We start from the raw sequence: 21,042 nt of genomic DNA on the forward strand, positions 1-21,042 counted from the left end.
AACTTTAAGGTTTGGAAAATGTTTCGCAAACAGTGTAAAGACTCAGTCTCAGTTGATGTTCTTGTTAAAACACTGAAACAATTCAATAGAAGCCACACAACTGCAGGGGTACTCTTCTTTCAGAGAACAAAATCATTCATTTTTCAACTAGCTCTTTCATGACCAGAAGAAAATAACTTCCTTGAGGACAAGAGCTTTCATTTTTAGCCTTATATTGCTAGTGCCTAGAATATAGTAGAGATTTAATAAATGTATTTTTAAATAAACTGAATCCATGTTAGTCTAATGAAGTGTTTTCTTCCCTTGGAATTTAAAATTCCCACTTTAAATTGTTTAGCCAAAAGAAATCAGAAATAAAAAAACTAAGAGGGATAAAACTTACAATATTCATTACACTCAAAATGTAATGTTCAATATCTTTGCGCCCATGGTAGCCCACCATCATTTTGTCTGCCACGACTAACGTCTCCACAAATCGCTCAGTGCTGACAGATCTCTTCTGTCTGAGATGGCTACTTAAAGTGTCATTAATTGGGAGGGAAGCTGGAAGAGCAGAAGTATCATTCAACCACCAAGGTTTGCTGCTTCTTGGGAGGTCTTCTAGGAATCAAAATAATTAACCACTTCAGATGAGTTCATTAGTTAAAGCCTTTAAAAATACAGCTGTTTTATTGTAGATATGCTTCTCTTAAAACTTCTAAATATATCCAAGTTCTTCAGAGTTCGGGAAGTGGGCTGAGGGATGAGAATAGCATGGAAATAAAACATTCTTGAATGATACTGGGATTTCTCAAAATGCTTGTGTTCTCAAACAAGGAAATTTTTTTTAATTCTTTAAAATCAAAATGCTGTTGCTAATTAAAACTCTAAGCTATTAAAGAGAATTACTAATTTAAAAGTATTTTCAGGTATTATTCCCTATTGATTGCCCCCAGATAATGAATCTTTTAGAATGATATCAGATGCCTTAAGCTCTCATCTGAGGTGGGAGAGGAGAGAGAGACAAGACATAACAAGATGTTTGGGGATCCCATTTAAATTTTATCTTAATGTGAACTTGAAGGTCCATTTAGCTTTTCAAATGATGCAACTCTTCTTCTGAAGAGCCACAGCATGATCAGTAGCCCTAATGGCAGTAGCCCTATATCTAGTGAACTCTATTATGCTTCACTTGAACCTATTTAATTAGACAATACTATACAATCATCCATTAGACATTATGCTAGGAATATGTTACAGGTCTGAGAATGGTTTTTCGCAGACTTGTACTGCACAGAGTATGTGCTTATACTAGGGGGAAAAAAGTTTTACAACCAATTATTTGTTCTCCACAGTCCCAGGGATCAGTATCAAAGGGGAAATATAGCAGTACAGAGAAGGGAAAAGGTTTAATTCTAAATCCAGATTCCTCACCCATTTTTACTCACTTTTCAGTAAATAATGCAAAAACAGATGAGTGGCAGTGATTAACTTTTTCAATTCACCATTGCTTTAAAAAAAACATTTGCTCCTTTGAGACTAAAGGCACCTTTTAGGCAAAATAGAACAATTCTGTTTGCAAATACTTCCCTCATCCAAACCCACTTCTATGTGAATTTAGGAAGGTCAGAAGGCCTTTTTCTGCTTCAGTTTTTGTATCTATACAATGGGACAGAAAATCCATCTCACACCCCACATATTGAAAGATTTTGTAAGGAAAAGTAAAGTTAACATATATGAAGCATATTTAGCTCCATGGGGGTGGGAAAGTTGTGGGGAATGTATGGGAAAGAAAAAAAATTATGTTCCCTTCATCTTTCTACTTCTAGCTTCATCCATTCCCAATTTAATAAGATTACATATAATCAACGTAAGACTGTCATATATGGATTATGAAACCCAGTAATCTATCTGAATTTAGGCTCATTACTAAAACATGGGGTTTTCTTACTTTTTTTTCTTCTTTTAAAGGTCTCTAAGGAAGACCTAAATTATTTTATCCCTGTGACAGTCTGAAAGTACTTCCTTGTGTCCAATCCAAGTCTTTTCTCCTTAGATACCATTTTTTTTTATTACTCAGTCTTTGGCAAACATAGAAATGATCCTCAGCTTCCTTTAAAAACTCTGCATGTAGTTATAGACAACAATTCAGTCACCTCTTAGCTATCACTAGGCTAAGCAATGACAAATCTTTTTATCTCTCTCCTATGGTTATATATTTATACCTGTTGTTTCATTTTGACTTTTCTTCTCTTACTAGTTTGTAATCTACCTTTCTCATGTGCTTTTTAATCTACTATTAATAATATTAGATATGATATTCTCTTAAGAATTTAAGGCAGAATACAGTAGAAAAACTACTTCCTACTTTTGATCTATGATTCTGTGATACACACACACACAATTTGAGAAAGGATTGTGAAAATCATTTCATTTAATTCCTTCATTTTACAGAGTAGAAAAATAAAATGACTTGCTCAATATCACACAACTGGTCAGTGGGAGAGCTAAGACTAGGATCTAAATCTCCTAATTCTCAATCCAATTTTTTTTTACCATGCCATGTCAATTCTTTTAATCCAACTCATTTAAAATTGCTTTTTCTCTCTATAAGAGTATTCATTTTAGTTTATGTTCATTGAAAACCATCCATACCATGTGAAAGTGCCACAGTGGGAACCTCAGTTATCCATTCTTGAATGCAAATTTAATCAGCCTAGTCTAGGGCTGTAACTCAACCTTAGGTATATCGTAAACTTACTGAAGCCAGACTCCTGACTCCTTCCCTCTGATCACTGTCAAACACAGATCAATAGAGCACAATGATGGGCAGCATCAGGTTAAAAAAGAAAAGATCACTGGGTCTGGAGTCAGAGAATCTTGGTCCTAATCACAGCTGTTACTTACTATGGGTTACTCTCTATGCCTCAAGTTAGTCATCTGTAAAATTAAAGAGGAAGACTGGATGAATTTTGATGCCTCTTCAAGCTAGACATTTATGATCCTGTGACTTTTCCAAACCACATTTCCGAGGAAAGATCCCAGGAAAAAAATACTGGGTACCTTAGACCACTATGGACAGGATACTTCTGACCGTTATGAATGTTTGTCAAAGACTTCATATAACTTTCACACGGCAATAACTTGCCCTGGTAATATGAATAAGACAAAGGTCCAGATCAAGATTAGATCACCTGGGTAAAGATGACTATGCAATAAGAAAGCCACTGGAATCAGATTTTCCCAAAACTCCTGCAATGTTATGAAACACTATTCAAACACATCCTCATCCCATGAAGAATAATGAGAAAAGAAGCAAGAAGAAAAGAATCAGTCAAAACCTTTCCATTCTTATAGCACTTTATTTCTCCCTTCTTGGAACTGAAAAATTAGTGCTAAATATTTTTAATCTATTATCCAGTAAAGAATTTGTGCAAAGTAAAATATATTGAGACATAAATATAATGAAGCAAAAGAGGTGTTCCATTTGGAGTCGGAAGAATGTAATTTAAATCCTGGCTCTGTCACTTTATCCTCATAACCCTCAGTGAATCACTTCTTTAAGTCTCAGTTTCTTCATCTATAAAATCAAAGTACTGGATTACGTACTCTTTAAGGCCCCTTCTAACTATAAATATAAATGTATAACTATATATCCTAAGTAACAAAACTCCTTCATAACCCAAGATTTTGTTTTCAGTTGTCATTATTGACTAGAATGGAAGAAATATGAACTGATAAAATTAAATTAAAAAGTAAATACATTTTTAAAAATTAATAATTAATTCTCAAAAGCAGGGTTTTAAAAATATATATGTATGTATATATGTTGTGTGTGTGTGTGTGTGTGTGAAACACATGAAGCAAAAACTAGGAGAAATACAAAACAGTGTCCAACATCTAAAATATATTGATGAAAGCAGAAAACAATAGGACCAAGAAAATTTGGCAATTATCAATAAATAATGAACTTGAAAAATAAACTCGAGAAGCAATAGAACAAGCTGCTAATAAATATTAAAGACAAAGCTAAAGATTTAGAAGACAAAGCAAGAAGTAGAAAAATTAAATTAATTAGAAATTTAGAATACACTGAATAAGAAAAAATAAAGCTAAATAATATATTTAAGGAACTAATCAGGGAAAAATTTCCACTTTGAATTAGATTAATCAGTGCTATGCAAGTAGAAAGGCAACAAACAAGAAAAAATTTTAACATTGATTCACTAAGACATAGAACTGTAGAATTATAAAAATAAAAAAAAATTCTAAATCAAAGAAAAAAAATAGCTACAGTAAAGAAATGCAATTTAGAGTAATGTGAAAATTTTCAAAAACAAAAGGAAAATCATCAATGTTGAACAAAAATGGACAAGTCTTTTAAAAAAACTGGACACCAAAATTACATAGCTTGCAAACATGATCACATTACTTAAAACAGAAAAATTCACTTGAAAAATAAATAAGACCTGGAAAAACTTATTGACAAAAACCTACAACTAAACAATTCCTATAAATAATGGAAGAAGAAATTCAAACCGACTAAACCAGTAAACCTGTATTCCTTTATTTTATATTTGAAATAACTATAGTTAAGGATAGGGTATACAATTTTTCCAACTGTATTAGATATAACTAAACTAAAGTTTGGGATAAAAATACGTACTATAATAATTAGCCCAAAAAAGATACATTCTTTTTTTAAAAAAAAAAAGTCAAATTCTATTATTAAAACACAGATGAGAAACATTAAAAAAGAAGTAAAAGGGAACAATTACTATCAAAAGCAACATTCCTTTATCTAGATTAAGAAAGGAGTTAAATCTCAAGGAGTTTTAATTAATATAGAACTATAACCCATGTTATTAGTTGTTTCAGTGGTTACTGATGATTAAGACTGTATTCACTCTAAACAATACTAATATCAATAAAAGAACAATTGAAAACATATATATTACTTATAGCAACAAAGATGAATGCTCTGAATTCTTTCAAAAGAACAAAAGTGATAAAATATTTTTTAAAATCTTTAAAAAGTAATTTAGAGGAGATAAACAGGAGGAATAAAGAAGGTTCCTTTGTAGGAAGTAGCACTTGAGTTGAACCTTAAAGTAGATTAGAGGTTTTAATTAGCAAGATTTTAAGTATGGGAAATAGCCTGAGTGAAGCCACATAGAAAAGCTGTATAGAATGTAAATAATTACTGGTCAAGTTTAGTTGGTTGTATTGTTGTTTAGTCTTAAATTCTTAATAAAAAAATGATTGTCAGTTTTGCAAGAAAAAGATTTAGATCTACATCCATATAACCCATTGAATTCTTGCTGTATAAGAGACATAAATGCATTTTTTAAATTTTATTTATTATAGCTTTTTATTTACAAGCATAAATGCATTTTAACCATAAAAAATAGCAGAAAAGTGGAATAAAGTGCCTTAATTGTATAAAAGGAGAAGAATATTGGTGGGGTTTGCAAGTCACTAAATAGAAGGAATTAAAATTATAGAGACAATATATGCCTATTTACACTGAAAGAAAAGATTTTTTTACAACAAAAAAAATATAAATATATAAATAATTGAGTTAAAAATGATAGAATAGAAAAATATTTATAGTAAATATAGCATTAAAAATTTGAAATCTAAAATATATAAGAAACTATTAGTAATCTTCAGTCCACAATGAATAATCAAACACTACAAATACTTTGAAAACTTTTTCAAAGGCAGAAACACAGATAGTTAAAAATCACTTGAAAAAATCCCCAACTTTACTTATAATTAAAAGAGATACAAACTAAATCAACTTTCAAGTACCCATCTCATATTCAACAAATTAGAGAAATAAAGGCAATGAAGGTCTGTGTTGTAGAAATGGAAACTGAGAATATTCTTAGAAGGTATTCAGCTGAACACAGTAAAAATTACAAAAATAATCTTACCCTTTTGACTTAACACTTCAATTGGGTGGGGGAGGTGAAAGAGGGAAATAGCATTATAATAGTATCATAGTATCATCAGAGCAGATATTTTCCTAAGAGCAATATGTGTAAATGCAAAAATCTAGAAACAACCTAAATATCTAATGATAAATGAATGATTTAATAAATTGGGTTTTATTAGAGTGATGGAATAGTATTATGAAAGACTAAATATATGGAATTAGTTGAAATCTTGTAAAAATAATTCAAAACAGAACAAAGCAAAAGCATAAGAATGGAGGAAACACTATGACAATTTAGAGGGAAAGTAAATGAGTATGAATGGACAAAGAAACCTGCCAAAGACTTTTAAAAAATAATACTTAAAGCTTTGAAATGAATGGCTTAATACATATTTATTAAGCATCTACTATTTGCTGGGTACAGGTTCTCCTGAAGGAGCTTACATTCTACTAGAGAAATACAATATGTTCATAGAAAAATAAATAAAATATGCCAAAAAAAGTAATTTAGGGGAGACAAACAGGAGGTTCCCTTATAGAAAGTATCACTTGAGTTAAACCTTAAAGTAGATTAGGGATTTTGAGCAATAAGATAATATGGGGTAAGATTTCAAGTATGGGAAACAGACTGATTTAAGCTGTATAGAAAAGAGATAAAATGTAAATAACTACTAGGCAACTTTAGTTGGTTGTATTGTTGTTTAGTCTTAAGTTCTTAATAAAGCAATAAAACTTAAAAAAAAAAAAAGATCAGATCACCAAGTCAAGGCATGACTACCATTAGAAAATGTTTCACTCTAGCTACCTTCATGGCAAAAAGGTGTCATTTGATGAAGGTACATCCAAATTATGCTGCTGTAGTAGTAATTCTCATTCTACTATATATCTGTGTTTCCATCTTTTTTTGGTCCTAATATCTCTGACAGTAAAGGTTGCTATTCTTATTTTTTTCAACTAACCATTTCTAACAAAAATATTTCTGAGAGAACATAAGCAAGTACAAGGGATAATGTTGTAAAAAAATTATCCTGGCATGGATTCTGTCAATACAAAGTTATTATTAAATAAAATAAAATTTAAAATTAAAAAAAAATATTTCTGAGATAGGTATGATTTTCACTGCATGCCTAGAAAAAGGAGTGAAGGACAATAATCAATGGATAGAGCACCAGACCTGGCTCAAATCAGGAAGATCTGAGTTCAAATCCAGTCTTAAGAAGTTTACTAGTTGAATAACTGGACAAATCACCTCAGTTTCCTCATCTGTAAAATGTGAATAAAAACATCTACTTCATAAGGCAGTTGTAAGGGAAAAAATCAGATGTTTGCCTTTGCAAACTTTAAACCTTATTTATATGTTAATTTCAATCAAAATCAGCTTTCTTTCTATCTTACCTGCCTCCCAACCCCCATTAAGGAAAATGGAGGAAAAAAAGAAAAGAAAAACAAAATCCTTATTAAAAACCTATATAAGCAAGCAAAAAAAAAAAATCCCATGTATCAGTCATGTCAAAAATAAAGGCTCAATCTGCACTTTGAGTGCATCCCCTCTGTGTCCATATTAACTCAATCTAAGAATTCAGTAGATATTCTTATGGTACAACACATTCCCAACTAATTTCCAGAATAAAAGTGGATTTCACAAGTCAGCTCCTCCAAGCGGACACTCCTTGTATAATATTCTTGACAAGCTGCCTTCCAGTTTCCACTTACAGATTTCTGAGGCAACTTATTCCATTTCTGGACAACCCTCCCAATAAGGAAGTTTTTCTTAACATTAAATCTAAATCTGTCTCTCTCTAACTTCTACCCCTTGTTTCAAGTTCTATCTTCTGGGGCAAAACTAAGCAAATCTAATCCTTCTTGCATATGACAGTCCTCCAAATACTTGAAAACAACCATCACATATGTCTGCTCTAAGTACTCTCTCCTTCAAAGCTAAACATTACCAGTTCTTTCAAATAATTATTGAATGGAATGGTTTTCCAGACTTTCATCATGGGTAGCCTCATCAGTCAGTCTAAAAGTATTTATTAAGCTCATAATATATTCCAGGTATACTGAACTAATTTGAGGAATTGAAAAAAAAAAAAAAAGGACATTCTCTGCCCTCAAGAAGTTCACATTTTAATGGGGTAGACAGCATTCAAAAAAAGTGTACATACAAAATATAAACCAGTAACTAGCAATGGTGAGGATTTAGGCACAAAGTGAGATTTGAGCTGAGTCCTGAAGGAAGCCCAGAAGCAGAGGTGAGAAAGAGAGAGCATTACAAATGGAGGGAAGTAAAGTGTAAGAAGATTAGAAAGGTGGGAAGGTACCTGGTTATGAAGGGTTTTAAATACCACATAAAGGATTTTATGTTTGTTCCTAAAGGTTCACTGACATATCAATGTTCTTCCTAATGTGTCCTAAAGAATGGAACATAATACAGTAGATATCTTAACAAGTCAGAAAATAGTAGGACTATATATAGACTCCTTTGGCTTTGTTTTTTGTTTTTTTTTTAATACAGGAACTTCTACTGATCCACATCTGCCTTATCTCAAGTTGAATATTTAAACTTAAGTATATGACTTAATATTTGTGCCTATAAAGTTTAGTCTTGTTGCTTTTGGCTCGTCGTTAGTCTATCAAGATCCTTTTGAACCTTGATTCCCAAAATACTAGTTACAGCTATCTTTAAGTCATTTGTAAGTTTGATAAACATTCCTTTGAAGTCACTGTTTGTTAAACAGGACAGGATCTAGTACAGATTCCTGAAGCATGCCACCAGAAACCTACTTCCAGTTCTAATAAATTCATCAACACTGAATTAATTCATTCAGCCATTGTTGTATCTAGAACAGCATTACTTCTAGGCAAGATATCAAGGTGAGATATGAGATAGAAAGGTAGCCTTATGAGTGGAAAGATGGGGATGGATACAAGAGGATTTGGCAACTAGATGGAACACGGGGAATCAAGAAGTAAAGATGACTCCAAGTCTATGAACCTAAGTGACTAGGAAGATGGTGGCAACTTAATGGAAATAGAGAAATAGTTGGGTGTTCTGAGGAAGAAAGGATGGGTTTTATTTTGGTCATAATGAATGAAGGACACCAAGATAATATCCAAGTAGAAATGTTCAATAGATTGTTAATGGTGTGGGCCTAGAGTTCAAGATAGATATTAGGGGTAGATATATAGCTTTGCGAATCAATCAATGATAATTGACACACATGGGAGATAATGAAATTACCAAGGGAAGGAATATAAAGATGGGGGGAAAAAGGCTCAGAACAAAGCTTTTTTAAATTATCTCTATCTTATTGCCTATATCGATTCTCCTTCTCTAATCTCTCCTTCAAATCAGTATAGCAAGCATGCAGGTGAGTACCTCCTCTCTACTTCACAGGCACTTCCAAGGTTCCATAGCTGTAATCATTTCCAACTCCTCTCATCAAAATTTACCAATACTGAGTCTCATTCTTAACTAACCAAAAGAAATTACTTAATGTGAAAAGATGTACTAATAGGTTGATAGTTTACAAGATTATTTTAGCAGATAATATAATGGATTCAGTGCTGTATTTGGAGTCAGGAATTCTTGAGTTCAAATACTGCTTCAATTACTTCTGGGTAAGTCACTTAATTTGTCTCAGTCTCAGTCTGGAAATCTGTAAAATGAAGCTAATAATAGCACTTATTTCACATGGTAATTGTGTATGAGTCTAGGCAAGTTGTTTTACCTCTCAGCATCAGTTTCCTCATTCAAAAAGCAGAGATAATGATAGTTCTTTTCAAAGTTCTTTTAAGGATCAAATAAAATAATATGCATAAAGTATTTTGTAAACCATAAGGAGCTAAATGTTAGTTATTTCGTTTTCTTCATCATCACTAACTCAGGCTGGTAATCTATTTCATCTTCACAACAACTTTTTAAAAACAAAACTCATCCCAAAAGGAAATGCTCTGAGAACTGCAATTTCAAATATGCTAGCAAGCAAGTGAACAGTTATTTGGAGTAAGTAGGTCTTTTGATATCCTTAAAATCATATTACATTGGCAGCTGCCTGCTATTTTAAAATTTTTAATTTTTTTAGGGTAGCTGCCTATTCTTGAGGAGGCATCTTGATTTAATGGACCTACCACTGGATTAAGACTTGATCAATTAGAAGTTCTAGTCCTGGTCTCACCCCTTACACAGATATAGAATCCTGTGTTAACACATTCACTTTTCCACAACTGCATTTATTCATCAATAAAATTAAGAGGGATAGGTCACATATATGTGACCTCACTGGTATAAAGAACTTGAAACGAAATTCAATACAACTCACACTTAGACTAACAGTTCTTAATCTAGAGTTCATGAGACCTAGATTATATCATATTTTTATTTAGTTAAATGCTTCCCAATTACATTGTCCTCTGGAATCTCGAACTGCATAACTGACATTTTTCCTGAATCACTGAGAGGTTAAATAATAGCTAACATTTATAAAGAAGTTAGTTTGTGCCAGATACTGTGGTAAGCACTTTATAATTATTGTCTCATTTGATGCTCACAACAACTCTTCAAGGTAGGTGTTATTATTATCTCCATTTTATAGATGAGAGAAGCAGTGGTTAACAGACTTGCTAGTAACTGTATAGGGCTAAATTTGTACTCTTATCTTTTTGATTTCAGGTTCAATAGGTTTTATCTACTTTCCTACCTCCTTGCAGATTAATTTTCTCTAAAAGGAACGCTTATTGCTCAAAAGACTGCTAGGCTAGGTTTACTGGAGCATATTATCCAAATAATGTAACCAAATGTTATCAATGAAAAGTACATGTTTTTTTTTTAAAGCAAAAGGTCCTAAAATCTCAGACAATCTTGCAAAGGAGCCCAAGAACAAATGTATTTTAATTGTTTGTTTTCTGCTAATTTGTTTATTTCTACTCCATTAAATTCTCAGGGTTTTGTAAAGATTTTATTCATTACTTTATATTGTTTATTTGGTTATTTGTCTTTGCCAAGAATTTATAATAAAAAATTCTTTTTAGATTTAATTTTGAACTGAAAGCCACACAATACAGATCATGAAGGACATTGATGGTACCTTTGGATCAGACTAAAACGTCCCTGCACCAAACAAAATGAGAATGTGCCAGAACAAGCTGGTCCATATTTAAATATATTTTTAGAGAATATGAATCAACCGATACATGAGTTTATCTGACTTTAGGTTAAGTCATGCACATTCAACAAGCAAAGTTATCTAATTGAATAAGACATGAATAATGTGTACCATTTATCTTGGGGCAGGACTAAGATCTAAAAACTATTTGGCTATAAAAAGGTGAAAATTCATGTAGTATCTTTGGAGTCTGTAATTGATTTTCAGGCTGTTGTTTTAATGAAAAAAAGGTCTGCATACTAAAGTCTGGGAAAGAGAATTGCTATTTCATGTGATCTTGGTCTGCTAACTTTTCACTTGTCAGGAATTAAACTGTTTTTTGACCTGGAATTTTAGAATCTTGATGTATTTTTTCTTTTAAATAAGTAGTAAGGAATATAGGTTTCAAGGCATAAAATTACTTCACTTACCCTAGCAAATTTTGGGATGGGAATGTGGAACAGAAAATGAAAAATTGAACTTTTAATATGGAATTGAGTGGGAGGGAAACAGGAAGAGAAATGGGCAAAGAGTGAGAAAATGTATGCGTGGACTACAATTAAAGCCTTACTATTACATCTGAAAAAAAAAAATGACACAAGTTAGTAATGAAACATCCAGGCCCTCATTTTAATTATTTTATTTTATCTTTTAGGTTTAAACAATATCTTCTGCTTTTACATCACAATCAGTTGCAGATATACTCTCTCTAACTCAGTAGACTTTCCTCAAAAAATAACAGTTTAGAAAAATCAATCACTAAAGCAATCACTTCACACAGGTTATACAGCATTATACACCAATATTCCCCATCTCTCCAACAAAAGAAAGGAGGCTACTTTTCTATTGATCTCTTTTGCCATAAGGGAAAATGGTATAGTCATTAGAGTTCTAGGATTGAAGTCAAGAAGACCTGAGTTTAAATCCTATCTCAATCTTGTATGACCCTAGGCAACCTACTTCACATCTACCAAACATGACTACTGTAAGAGTCATATGAAAAATGATACAAGTAATGGGCTTTGCAAACCTTAAAGTGTCACATCAATGTTGGCTGTTATTATTATTATAGACTGATCATTATAATTAAACATTAGGCTTTGTTTTATTATTCAAGTACATTTGTAGGGTCTCTGTATACTATTTTCTTGATTATGCCCACTCCACACAAATCATGTCATATTAGAAACATGTACATGTTTCTCGAATCTTTATATTTGTAATTTCTTATGGTGTAATGATATTTTATAATAGTTGCATACCATAAAAGATCATTTCCCAATTATGAAGTACCTACTTTGTTTCTAGGGTTTGACTACCATAAAAAGAATTATTGTTCATTTTAGAAATCTAAATAGTCTAGACATAATCATTTAAGTTATATGTTTAATAAGCATTTCCTATAGTTAAGTTTGAAGTCCCCAAAAAATGGTGCCAAAGATGGAAATATGCTATATCTACAAGATATTTTTGAAAGTTTTTTATCCAGAGCATTGAAGATACTTGAGAACTGTAAGCAGTTCTTATTGCTATGATTTCCAACTTTGGGGAAATATGACACCTTACTACTGGTTTAATTTCTGTACCCTCCCCATAGCTTCTTGAAAAGTGAATTGTGATGGATCGATACATAGATACATAGTATATATACATATATGTGCACATTTTCAAATTCAAGTTAATAAGAATTTTTGCAAAAGCCCTTAGAGAAACAGACTTGTAGAACCAGGGTTGAATGTCACTATTAATGAATCAAGTTGAGTGATACCTTAATTCTAATTATATTTTATATAAAGACTAATGGAGTTAGCGTGCTATTAGCTCAAATGAAATAGTTAGAGAAATAGTTTTTCTCTCTGCCCTAGCCAGAATCCAGACATACTAGTGAGGCCCTCTCATTCTTTCTGCTATGCCTTGTGTACACCTAAAGGTCTAAGGTCAATAGTGCCCAGTAAGAAGTCTAAAAGAGACTAGACATGGCAAAGTAAGAACACAAAAATAATCACACCCTTTGACCTAATTATTCTATTGTTGGGAACATACCATGAAATCACTATTAAAACAAGAAAACAAAAAAAGACATATGTTCAAAGGTTGTCATAGCAGCATGACATATAATTGCAAAAAAATCCTGAAAACAACCTAACTTTCAACAGTAAAGGAATAGATAAATAAAGCTATTATGTGTTAATATAATGGGAGGATAATGCAATTAAGACCCAAGAACTATTAAACTATAAAAAGATTTAGTGTCCTTTAAATGTGATAGGAAGAAGAAAAAAAAAAATAGAACCTGAACAATGGAGTTCAATTAACTACAATCAGATAAGAGAAAAAGTAAATAAGAATAAATGTGCAAAGAATAATGAAGCAGACTCAGTGGAAGTGACTAAAAGCTTAAGATACTTAAAGCTTTGAAATTCCAACATTAAGAAAAAAAATAGGAACAAAAAAGTAAACTGTATTTCTAGAACCCAAATTATACAATAAAGTAATAATCATCAAAATTAGTACTAGCTTTAAAAAATATATTAATGCAAATGACTAAGGAAGGGGGAATTAAAAATAATTTGACTCAATAAATCAGCAATTAATCAATCCAAGGACATAAATTACTTTTGAAAGAACTATATTTTTGACAAGCACTACTGGAAAACGTATGAAGTGTTTTAGCAGAAATTAAGTTTATATCAACTTCTTATACTGCATAATATAAAAAGATTAAAATGAATAGTTGACCTGAATATTACAAGTTATGTCATTTAAAAAATTAGGTGCTCTTCCATAGATATGTCTAAGGAAAAATTATCTAAAAAAGATTAAAAGCAATTATGAAAGATAAAATATTTCATTTCAATCACATGAAATTGAAAAATTTCTGTATGAAAAAAATAAATGCCATGGAGGGGAAGGAGAATCTTTGTATCTAGTATCTCTGTTAAATGTTTGATAACCAAGAGACATAGCAAACTGAAATAAATATATAAATTCAGAAGTATTTCTCCAACAGATAAGAGAATCTAAATATATGAACAGTTATCAAAAATTATTAAAAATCATAGGAGTGAACTCCCCCAAACACTAAGAAAAGAAATACCGCCTGAAATAACCCTGAGGTTTCAGCTCCCACTCAACAAATTGGTTAAGATGACCAAAAAGATGTGGACAGGTGGAAGGGGTAGGGAATAGTCAATTTTTGGAAGTATTGTAAATAAATATTAATTCATTAGTAGTGTAGGTTTGAACTAGTCTAATTACTCTAGAATTATGAGTTAAGCTAAGAAAGTGATTAAAATTCCCATGTTCTTTACTAGAAATATATATGGAGGTCAAAGATAGAAATAAAGTTATCATACAGATCAAACTTTTAGGAAATATTAGTATGCTATAAGAAATATGAACATAAAAAATACAGGAACATGAGAACTTATATGAACTAGGTAAATGCTTATGTATATATGTATCTATTATCATTGCAAATGAAAAGAACAACAAATGAATTGAAATGATGTAATTTTAGTATCAACTCATTTACAAAGAAGAGGTAAGAAAATTCATGTTCCTTCCTTCTTTGCAGAAGTGAAATCATGTGAGTGTTGAAAAACATATATATAGTTAATTTAGTTGAGGTACAGGTTAGTTATACTGAACTGCTCCACTTTCCTTTTTCTCTATTTTATTCTTTGTTATAAGAAATGGCTATCTGGGTATGGTGGTGAAAGGATATACTTAGAAATGAAGATGACATAAAAATAAAAGATAAAATAATTTGAAGAAAAGCTTTCATTCATATGTCAATAGTTTCTTAAAGTTGTGTTAATTGTATTGATGTTATTTTAAAGAAAATATTTAACTAAAAAAATTTAAAGGAGCTCCTAGATCACTCTTATGGTTTTCTTTGCTAATATCATTGCCTTGTGCCACCTGAACTTCTAGATTTCCCCCATCTTGACCACCCTCCATAACAGCTTTACAGCACAACCTATTAGTTGTTAATATCTAGCCTTTGAGTTCTTATGAGCTTTACAACCTCCAATCTTACCCTATAACCCGCAGATAGTACTACTCCTTCAAGATTATCTATGTTTATAATAAAATTTCCTCCAAATCAGACTACAGTGTATAATTTACTCCTTTTGGGAAGAGGTTTTTGAGAAATTAAAATCATTTGGTTTCCTCTCCAAAAAAAGTGAATAAATCAGATCTCGGGGGGTTTCTGGAGTACCAGAAAAAAATAGCTTTCTCTTTTATCACTGGCTGAATTTGAATATAATTATCCACTGTGACTATGCACATATTCTCAATACAGTTTCTTTTAGGCCAACTATGGTTTTTAATCTACACACCTATTTGTCCATGAAAGACAGTCATTTCCATGGACAGTAATGCAGGCAGTGGTGGGAGCTGTCCAGCTCAGTGAATTTGGAAGAAGCTAAGGGAAAGGATCCCATAAAAATAAACATAAGCCTGAAATAAGTTGAATGCAGCAAATGGAGAAAACTTCTTACATATGTCAGGTCTTCTGTGCTATCTCAGTATTTAATTGTTACCTTTTCATGGGCCAGATGTCTTCACATATCACTACAGACTCTGTTTTACCTATTGAACCTACTCTTAATATGGCCACTGCATTTGGGCACTCCAGTGGGCATCCTATATCCATGAGTCTGACTCATTACCCAACTTATATACACCTAGTTCTTCCCTGATTGGAAATCTCCTAGTCAAGAGAGATTCATCTATAAACATATAGCTTGAACAAATATTTAACACATTTTAGCCCACTCTATCCCAGAATCTATCCCCATTCCTAGCCCTAGCCAGGAAAAAGTCAGGAGGATAAATATATTTTCCTGTCACCACCAGTACATACTGACACCAGCAGGACCAGATGTTTACCATCTGTTTACACAAAAGTGCCCCAAAAACTAAGGCAAAATAAGAAAATGCCAATATCCAACATGACACTGAAGGAACAAGTTATGCTGTTCCTAAATCACCATTATATTAACCTAACTTATTTAAACTGATTTCCTCAAAATCACTTACTGTTTCCTAATGCAAAGTCTACTGAGACAACCCTTTCCCAAATCAAAAAATAATAGCTCACAGAAAATCTTCAATGTTTGAAGAACCTTAGACTCAAGAGTATATAAGATCCTCTGCTCTCTCTAACTAGAAGTAGGAATACAGTCATGTGCTAGAAAAATTTTAACAATTGGCTCTCCAGGAAAAATATATATATATATATATATATATACATGACACACTTTGCTATCTTAAGCCTAGACTAGCCCCTTTCTCCTCAGAATTGAAATCTACTTTTAGGCTTCAGCTTAGCCTACAATTCCCACCTGTTTATATTTAGGATCAGATGGTCATCAAAAACCATAAAAACCCTTATTTTGAGGGAAAACACTCCTAAAGAGAATTAGACTCACTTCTTTATTTCTGCCACCACTGCCACTGATCTTCTCTATGTTTGTTCACCTTGATATTTGGGATCTTCACAACTTAAAACTTGTCTGATTCCCTTCTGCTCTGATCTTGAATACTTGTCCAATCCTTTGGCCCCACCTAGCTGATTTCTCACACCCTACTTGATGTATCTGGATGGCGAGAGCACCTCTAATTTACTCAACACACCCATTTCTCAGCATGAGAATAGATAAAAATCAACTCCTGTGCATTATCAGTGTATTAAAAGTATGTCCCAACACATGAATAAAACAAGACCTTCTCCCAGGTCTATAAAAAAATTTGATCACTCAAATTTGAGACTCCAGTGACTGGCATTATAGACTTTTATATAAATATTATGAAATTCTTACTAAACATCTTCCATGTATCATCCAAGATGCAAATCTTATGGTTTTCAGTTCAAGGTAAAAAGGGCTACTAAGAACAAGGAGATAGATACAAGCACTTTTAAAAAGGTTCAATATATAACCCGCTATATGATTCCATATAACTATAATTTTAATTTTGTCTAATTTCCTAAAGAAGTTCTTTAGCACTTTAACAATATGTTGAATATATAAACTGATTTGGGCAGCACTGCCATTTTTACTATATTAATCTAATGCATTAATGACCTGAAATATATATTCAATTAATTAAGTCCTCTTTTATTTTGGTCATCATGGTTTTATAGTTGTCCTTATGGCTTTATGTTTTCTTGGAAAGCTAATTCCTAAAAATTCAATCATTTCTCTTGTTACTACAAAATGACCTACTATGGTGATTATAATCAAAAACTTTGTGAAAAACTAAAAATAAAGCTATAGTCATTCATCTAACCAATATTAGTCAAATAAAGGAGGAAGGGGTCATTACCTTTGTTCCTAAATGATAAATGTTTGCTTACCTGAAACACCACAATGGGAGTGATCATATAGATGCTTTTGTTGAAGGGTAGACTTTTTGTAAACAACATGAGGATGGCCATTTTCATAACTAAAATGTTTAGAATCTTCTGTAGTGTTCCTTAAAGGCTCAATAAAATACTCTTCATCTTCTGTAGCAATAACACCATGCTAAAAGGAAAAGGGAAAACAAAAACACAGGTCCAAACGGTTTCACAAAAACACTAGAAGTGCACACATTACAAGATGTATTTGTACTCTCCTCCCTCTAGAAGTAATCCCAAGAGAAAAGAGAATATATATCATGTGTATTGTTGAGGCAAATCTAATGGAGTTTATTTAGAAATTCTTTACACTTAAGTTAATATTCTCTCCCTACCCCTCCAAATCTTCCCCCATCTTTCATTATTGCTCTCATTTGTATTATCTCTGACTGAAAGTAGAGTGGATCTCCCTGCTCTAAGCTCTTACAGTACCAATTAGCTATGTAATTCATTTGGCAACTAATGTTGTACTACTTTTCAAATGTATATTATGCTATAGCATTAAATACTCTTGAATTCAAGAATGATAATGCTTTTTCTTATATTCTTTATGTGGCACAGAGCTTTACACATAGTTTGTGCTTGATAAAATCTTCTATTATCTTGAATTTTAAAATATTCTATACAATTAACCTTTCACTTGCCTTTCACAATAAAGTTCTTTGAAGGCTAATAGCTCTTTAAAGATTGAAAGTGTTTTGCAAACCTTTAAGGCATAACATGAGTATGGTTATTTCTAAATATTTTATTATTACTAAAACAAGAAACACTCCAGATAATAGGAATTCAAAAATCTTTATTGGTTTTATTTTACTGCACAGAAACAAAATGGGAAAAATGAATGCAGAAGAGAAGGAAAAACTACTATCATTATATAAGGAAGTAATGTTTACCAAAATATACATATGGGAGGCATGCTCCTATCATTACAAAGTGATGGGTGGGATGTTCTAATGGAATGGGAATCAAGATTTACATTAAAATTCTCTCTTGTTTACTAGTTGTATTAACCTGTTCATGTCATTTAATTACTGTACCCTTCACTTTCCTCAATTATAAAATGAACATTTAACTCTGTTTTCTACAACCCTTATTTGAAGTCTTACTGCTTAATGGCAAACCTATAAAATACAGATTTCTGAACCACAACATTCTCCATTGTAAAAATAAATGAATTGGATGATATCAAAGATTCTCAATTTAGTATGACTCTAGAGAGTTCAAGAAGATCAACATTATTTTAGTACTCAGAATAAGATCCAATCAGGCTCACACTCAATGTAGATAGCCAGCGACAGATTTAAAGAGTTCTAAGCAGTTATCTTTATCCCAGGATATCTTCCTCCTAACCTTATATATCAAATGAAATAATATTTATAAAACACTTAGCATGGTACTTTGCACACAGTAGACTCTTAACATATGCTTGTTCCTTTTCTCTTCCCATTATGGATCCTTTAGTTTAAGAATTGGGAAGAGAAAGGGCAAAATAATAAATAGACTTGCAACCTGTATTTCCTGGTGAGGAAAATCCCTTCACAAATGTAGATCAGCAATTGTAGTGCAATTTTTAAGCATCCAAGAGTTGCCTGGAGGCACATAATGGTCAATGATTTTCAGTAAGCAAGGCCAATTCTCTATCCCTATTTTATATATGATGTAATAGAAAAACTCAGATTTGAAATCAAAGAACTTGAGCTCTCTCTCACCTACCAGCTAACCTTGAAGAAATCATTTCATTCTCTTTTCCTGAATATTTTCACTTGTACATTGAGGGAGTATAACTAGACAGTTTAACTTTTTTGCATCAGAGATCCTTTGATAATGTAGTAAAGTCTATGGACCTATTCTCAAAATTTTTTTAAATGCATAAAATGAGATACACAAGCTTACTGAGGAAAACAATTATATTAAAATAGAAAAAAAATTGAAGTTCATGTATCACAGTTAAGAACCTTCGAATCCCTTATAAGTTCTCTTATATTAAAAACTCAGGAAGCATGGCACAACATGAAATAGGAAAAGATGCCAAGCAAAAAAAATAGAATTGAGATGACCAGAGACACCCAAGGTCTAAGAAAAGCAGAAGATACAATGTTCATGCAAAGAATCCATAATTTGGAATGTGGAGTGAACAGGACATGATAAGAGTCAGCTAATATACTATCAGGATCAAGCAAGAAGTTTGATACCGAGCAAATGAAGAAGCCCCCTTATATGCTTCCTGTCCAGGGCCAGAATGAGTATCCAGATGCTATTGGACATAAGTCCACAGGTAGATGGCTATAAATAAGGAAGTCTCTCTAGTGCAGAGGAATAAAGAAGCATGGAGATTGACAATATTCCTTCTTATTTTATATTTAAAATGAATAGCAAGTTGTGTGGGATAGATTTGCACTTTTATGTTAATGTCTGTTTTATTATACTATGTTATAGAAATGCATACTTTATTTCATAAACTAAAAATAAAATATTCATATTATAGAAATGGTATGTTATAGAAATACTTATTTTATTCCATAAATTAAAAATAAAATATTTTTTAAAAGAATGCTTTCACTCTTCCTTGCACTAATCAACATTATTATCATATGCACACATCTTGGCTAAATGTCTTGTTCTGTTTCCGTGTATCAGAAGGATCTCAGATCAGATAAGGAAACAACAGGTTCCTTATCTCTTTTTTCCCCTAAATAATGTCAGCAGATTTTTTTATCATTGATCAAAGTTGCTGATTCTGGTCAATTAAGCTAAAGACTTAGAGAATCCATCATTGTTACAAAGTTACAGTGAAACAGTGGCAGATTAAAGTGGCCACTATATTTGCCAGCAACTTCTTTACTTTAACTGGATTACAAGAACGATTACTTAAGCAATAAAGCCAGCCACTGTTTTTCTCAGTAGCATGACAGAGGGTTCTTTAGATGAAAAAGCAGCATCTCTACCTTATGTTTGAAAAAGAAAACAGGGGCTGCATCATCCCTACCAAATAGCCCAATGAGGAGATGTTTTGTCTTGTCTTTTGAGTCAATACTAGCTTCTGTCACTGATAAAATTTATTTAGAATCAAGTGGGGACAATTCATGATTCCAGAAAACTTATCATTGAACATGTCTCCTCCCTCTTGGCAAAGGTTATGGACTAGAGGTGCATAATGAAAGACTAGACATGGTCAATATATCAATGTATTTTTTTTTTGCTTAAATATATTATTTGTTACAAAGAAGAGTCTGTCAGGGGTGGGGGGAATGAGTAAGTCGGTAATGATAGACACAAAAAAGTAACAACAAACTATCTTTAAAATGTATATTAAAATAAAGAAATGTTTTACATGACTTTATATGTATAATGAGTATCATATTGCTTGCCTTTTCAGTAGATGGAGGAGGGGTAGAAAGGAGGGAGAGATCTGGGAACTGAAAATTTTTTAAATGAATGTTGTTTTTTCAAAACTGAATATTAGAAAACAAAAGAAGTCTATCAAGGGAACACAAATAGGAAAATTTTGTCCATACCAGAGGCCTTAAAAAAAAAACAATTATATACAATCCTCTTTTTGTTTGTTTTTC

The 21,042-nt window shown here is 32.0% G+C and overlaps 1 protein-coding gene across 1 annotated transcript in view; it reads right to left on the reverse strand.

Annotated features, from left to right (window-relative positions):
- Nucleotides 1–209: 209 nt before the first annotated feature.
- The window catches only part of LOC127544579 (A disintegrin and metalloproteinase with thrombospondin motifs 6-like), a 39,880-nt gene continuing 19,047 nt past the window's right edge, over nt 210–21,042 (reverse strand). The window contains exons 4-6 of the mRNA XM_051971259.1: nt 17,432–17,600; nt 383–600; nt 210–224 (exon numbers count right to left, since the gene is read on the reverse strand). Of these exons, the coding sequence (XP_051827219.1) occupies nt 210–224; nt 383–600; nt 17,432–17,600 (402 nt within the window). The remainder of the gene's footprint in view (nt 225–382; nt 601–17,431; nt 17,601–21,042) is intronic.

The sequence above is a fragment of the Antechinus flavipes genome, chromosome 1, assembly GCF_016432865.1.
Source record: "Antechinus flavipes isolate AdamAnt ecotype Samford, QLD, Australia chromosome 1, AdamAnt_v2, whole genome shotgun sequence".
Classification (NCBI taxonomy): Eukaryota; Metazoa; Chordata; class Mammalia; order Dasyuromorphia; family Dasyuridae; genus Antechinus; species Antechinus flavipes.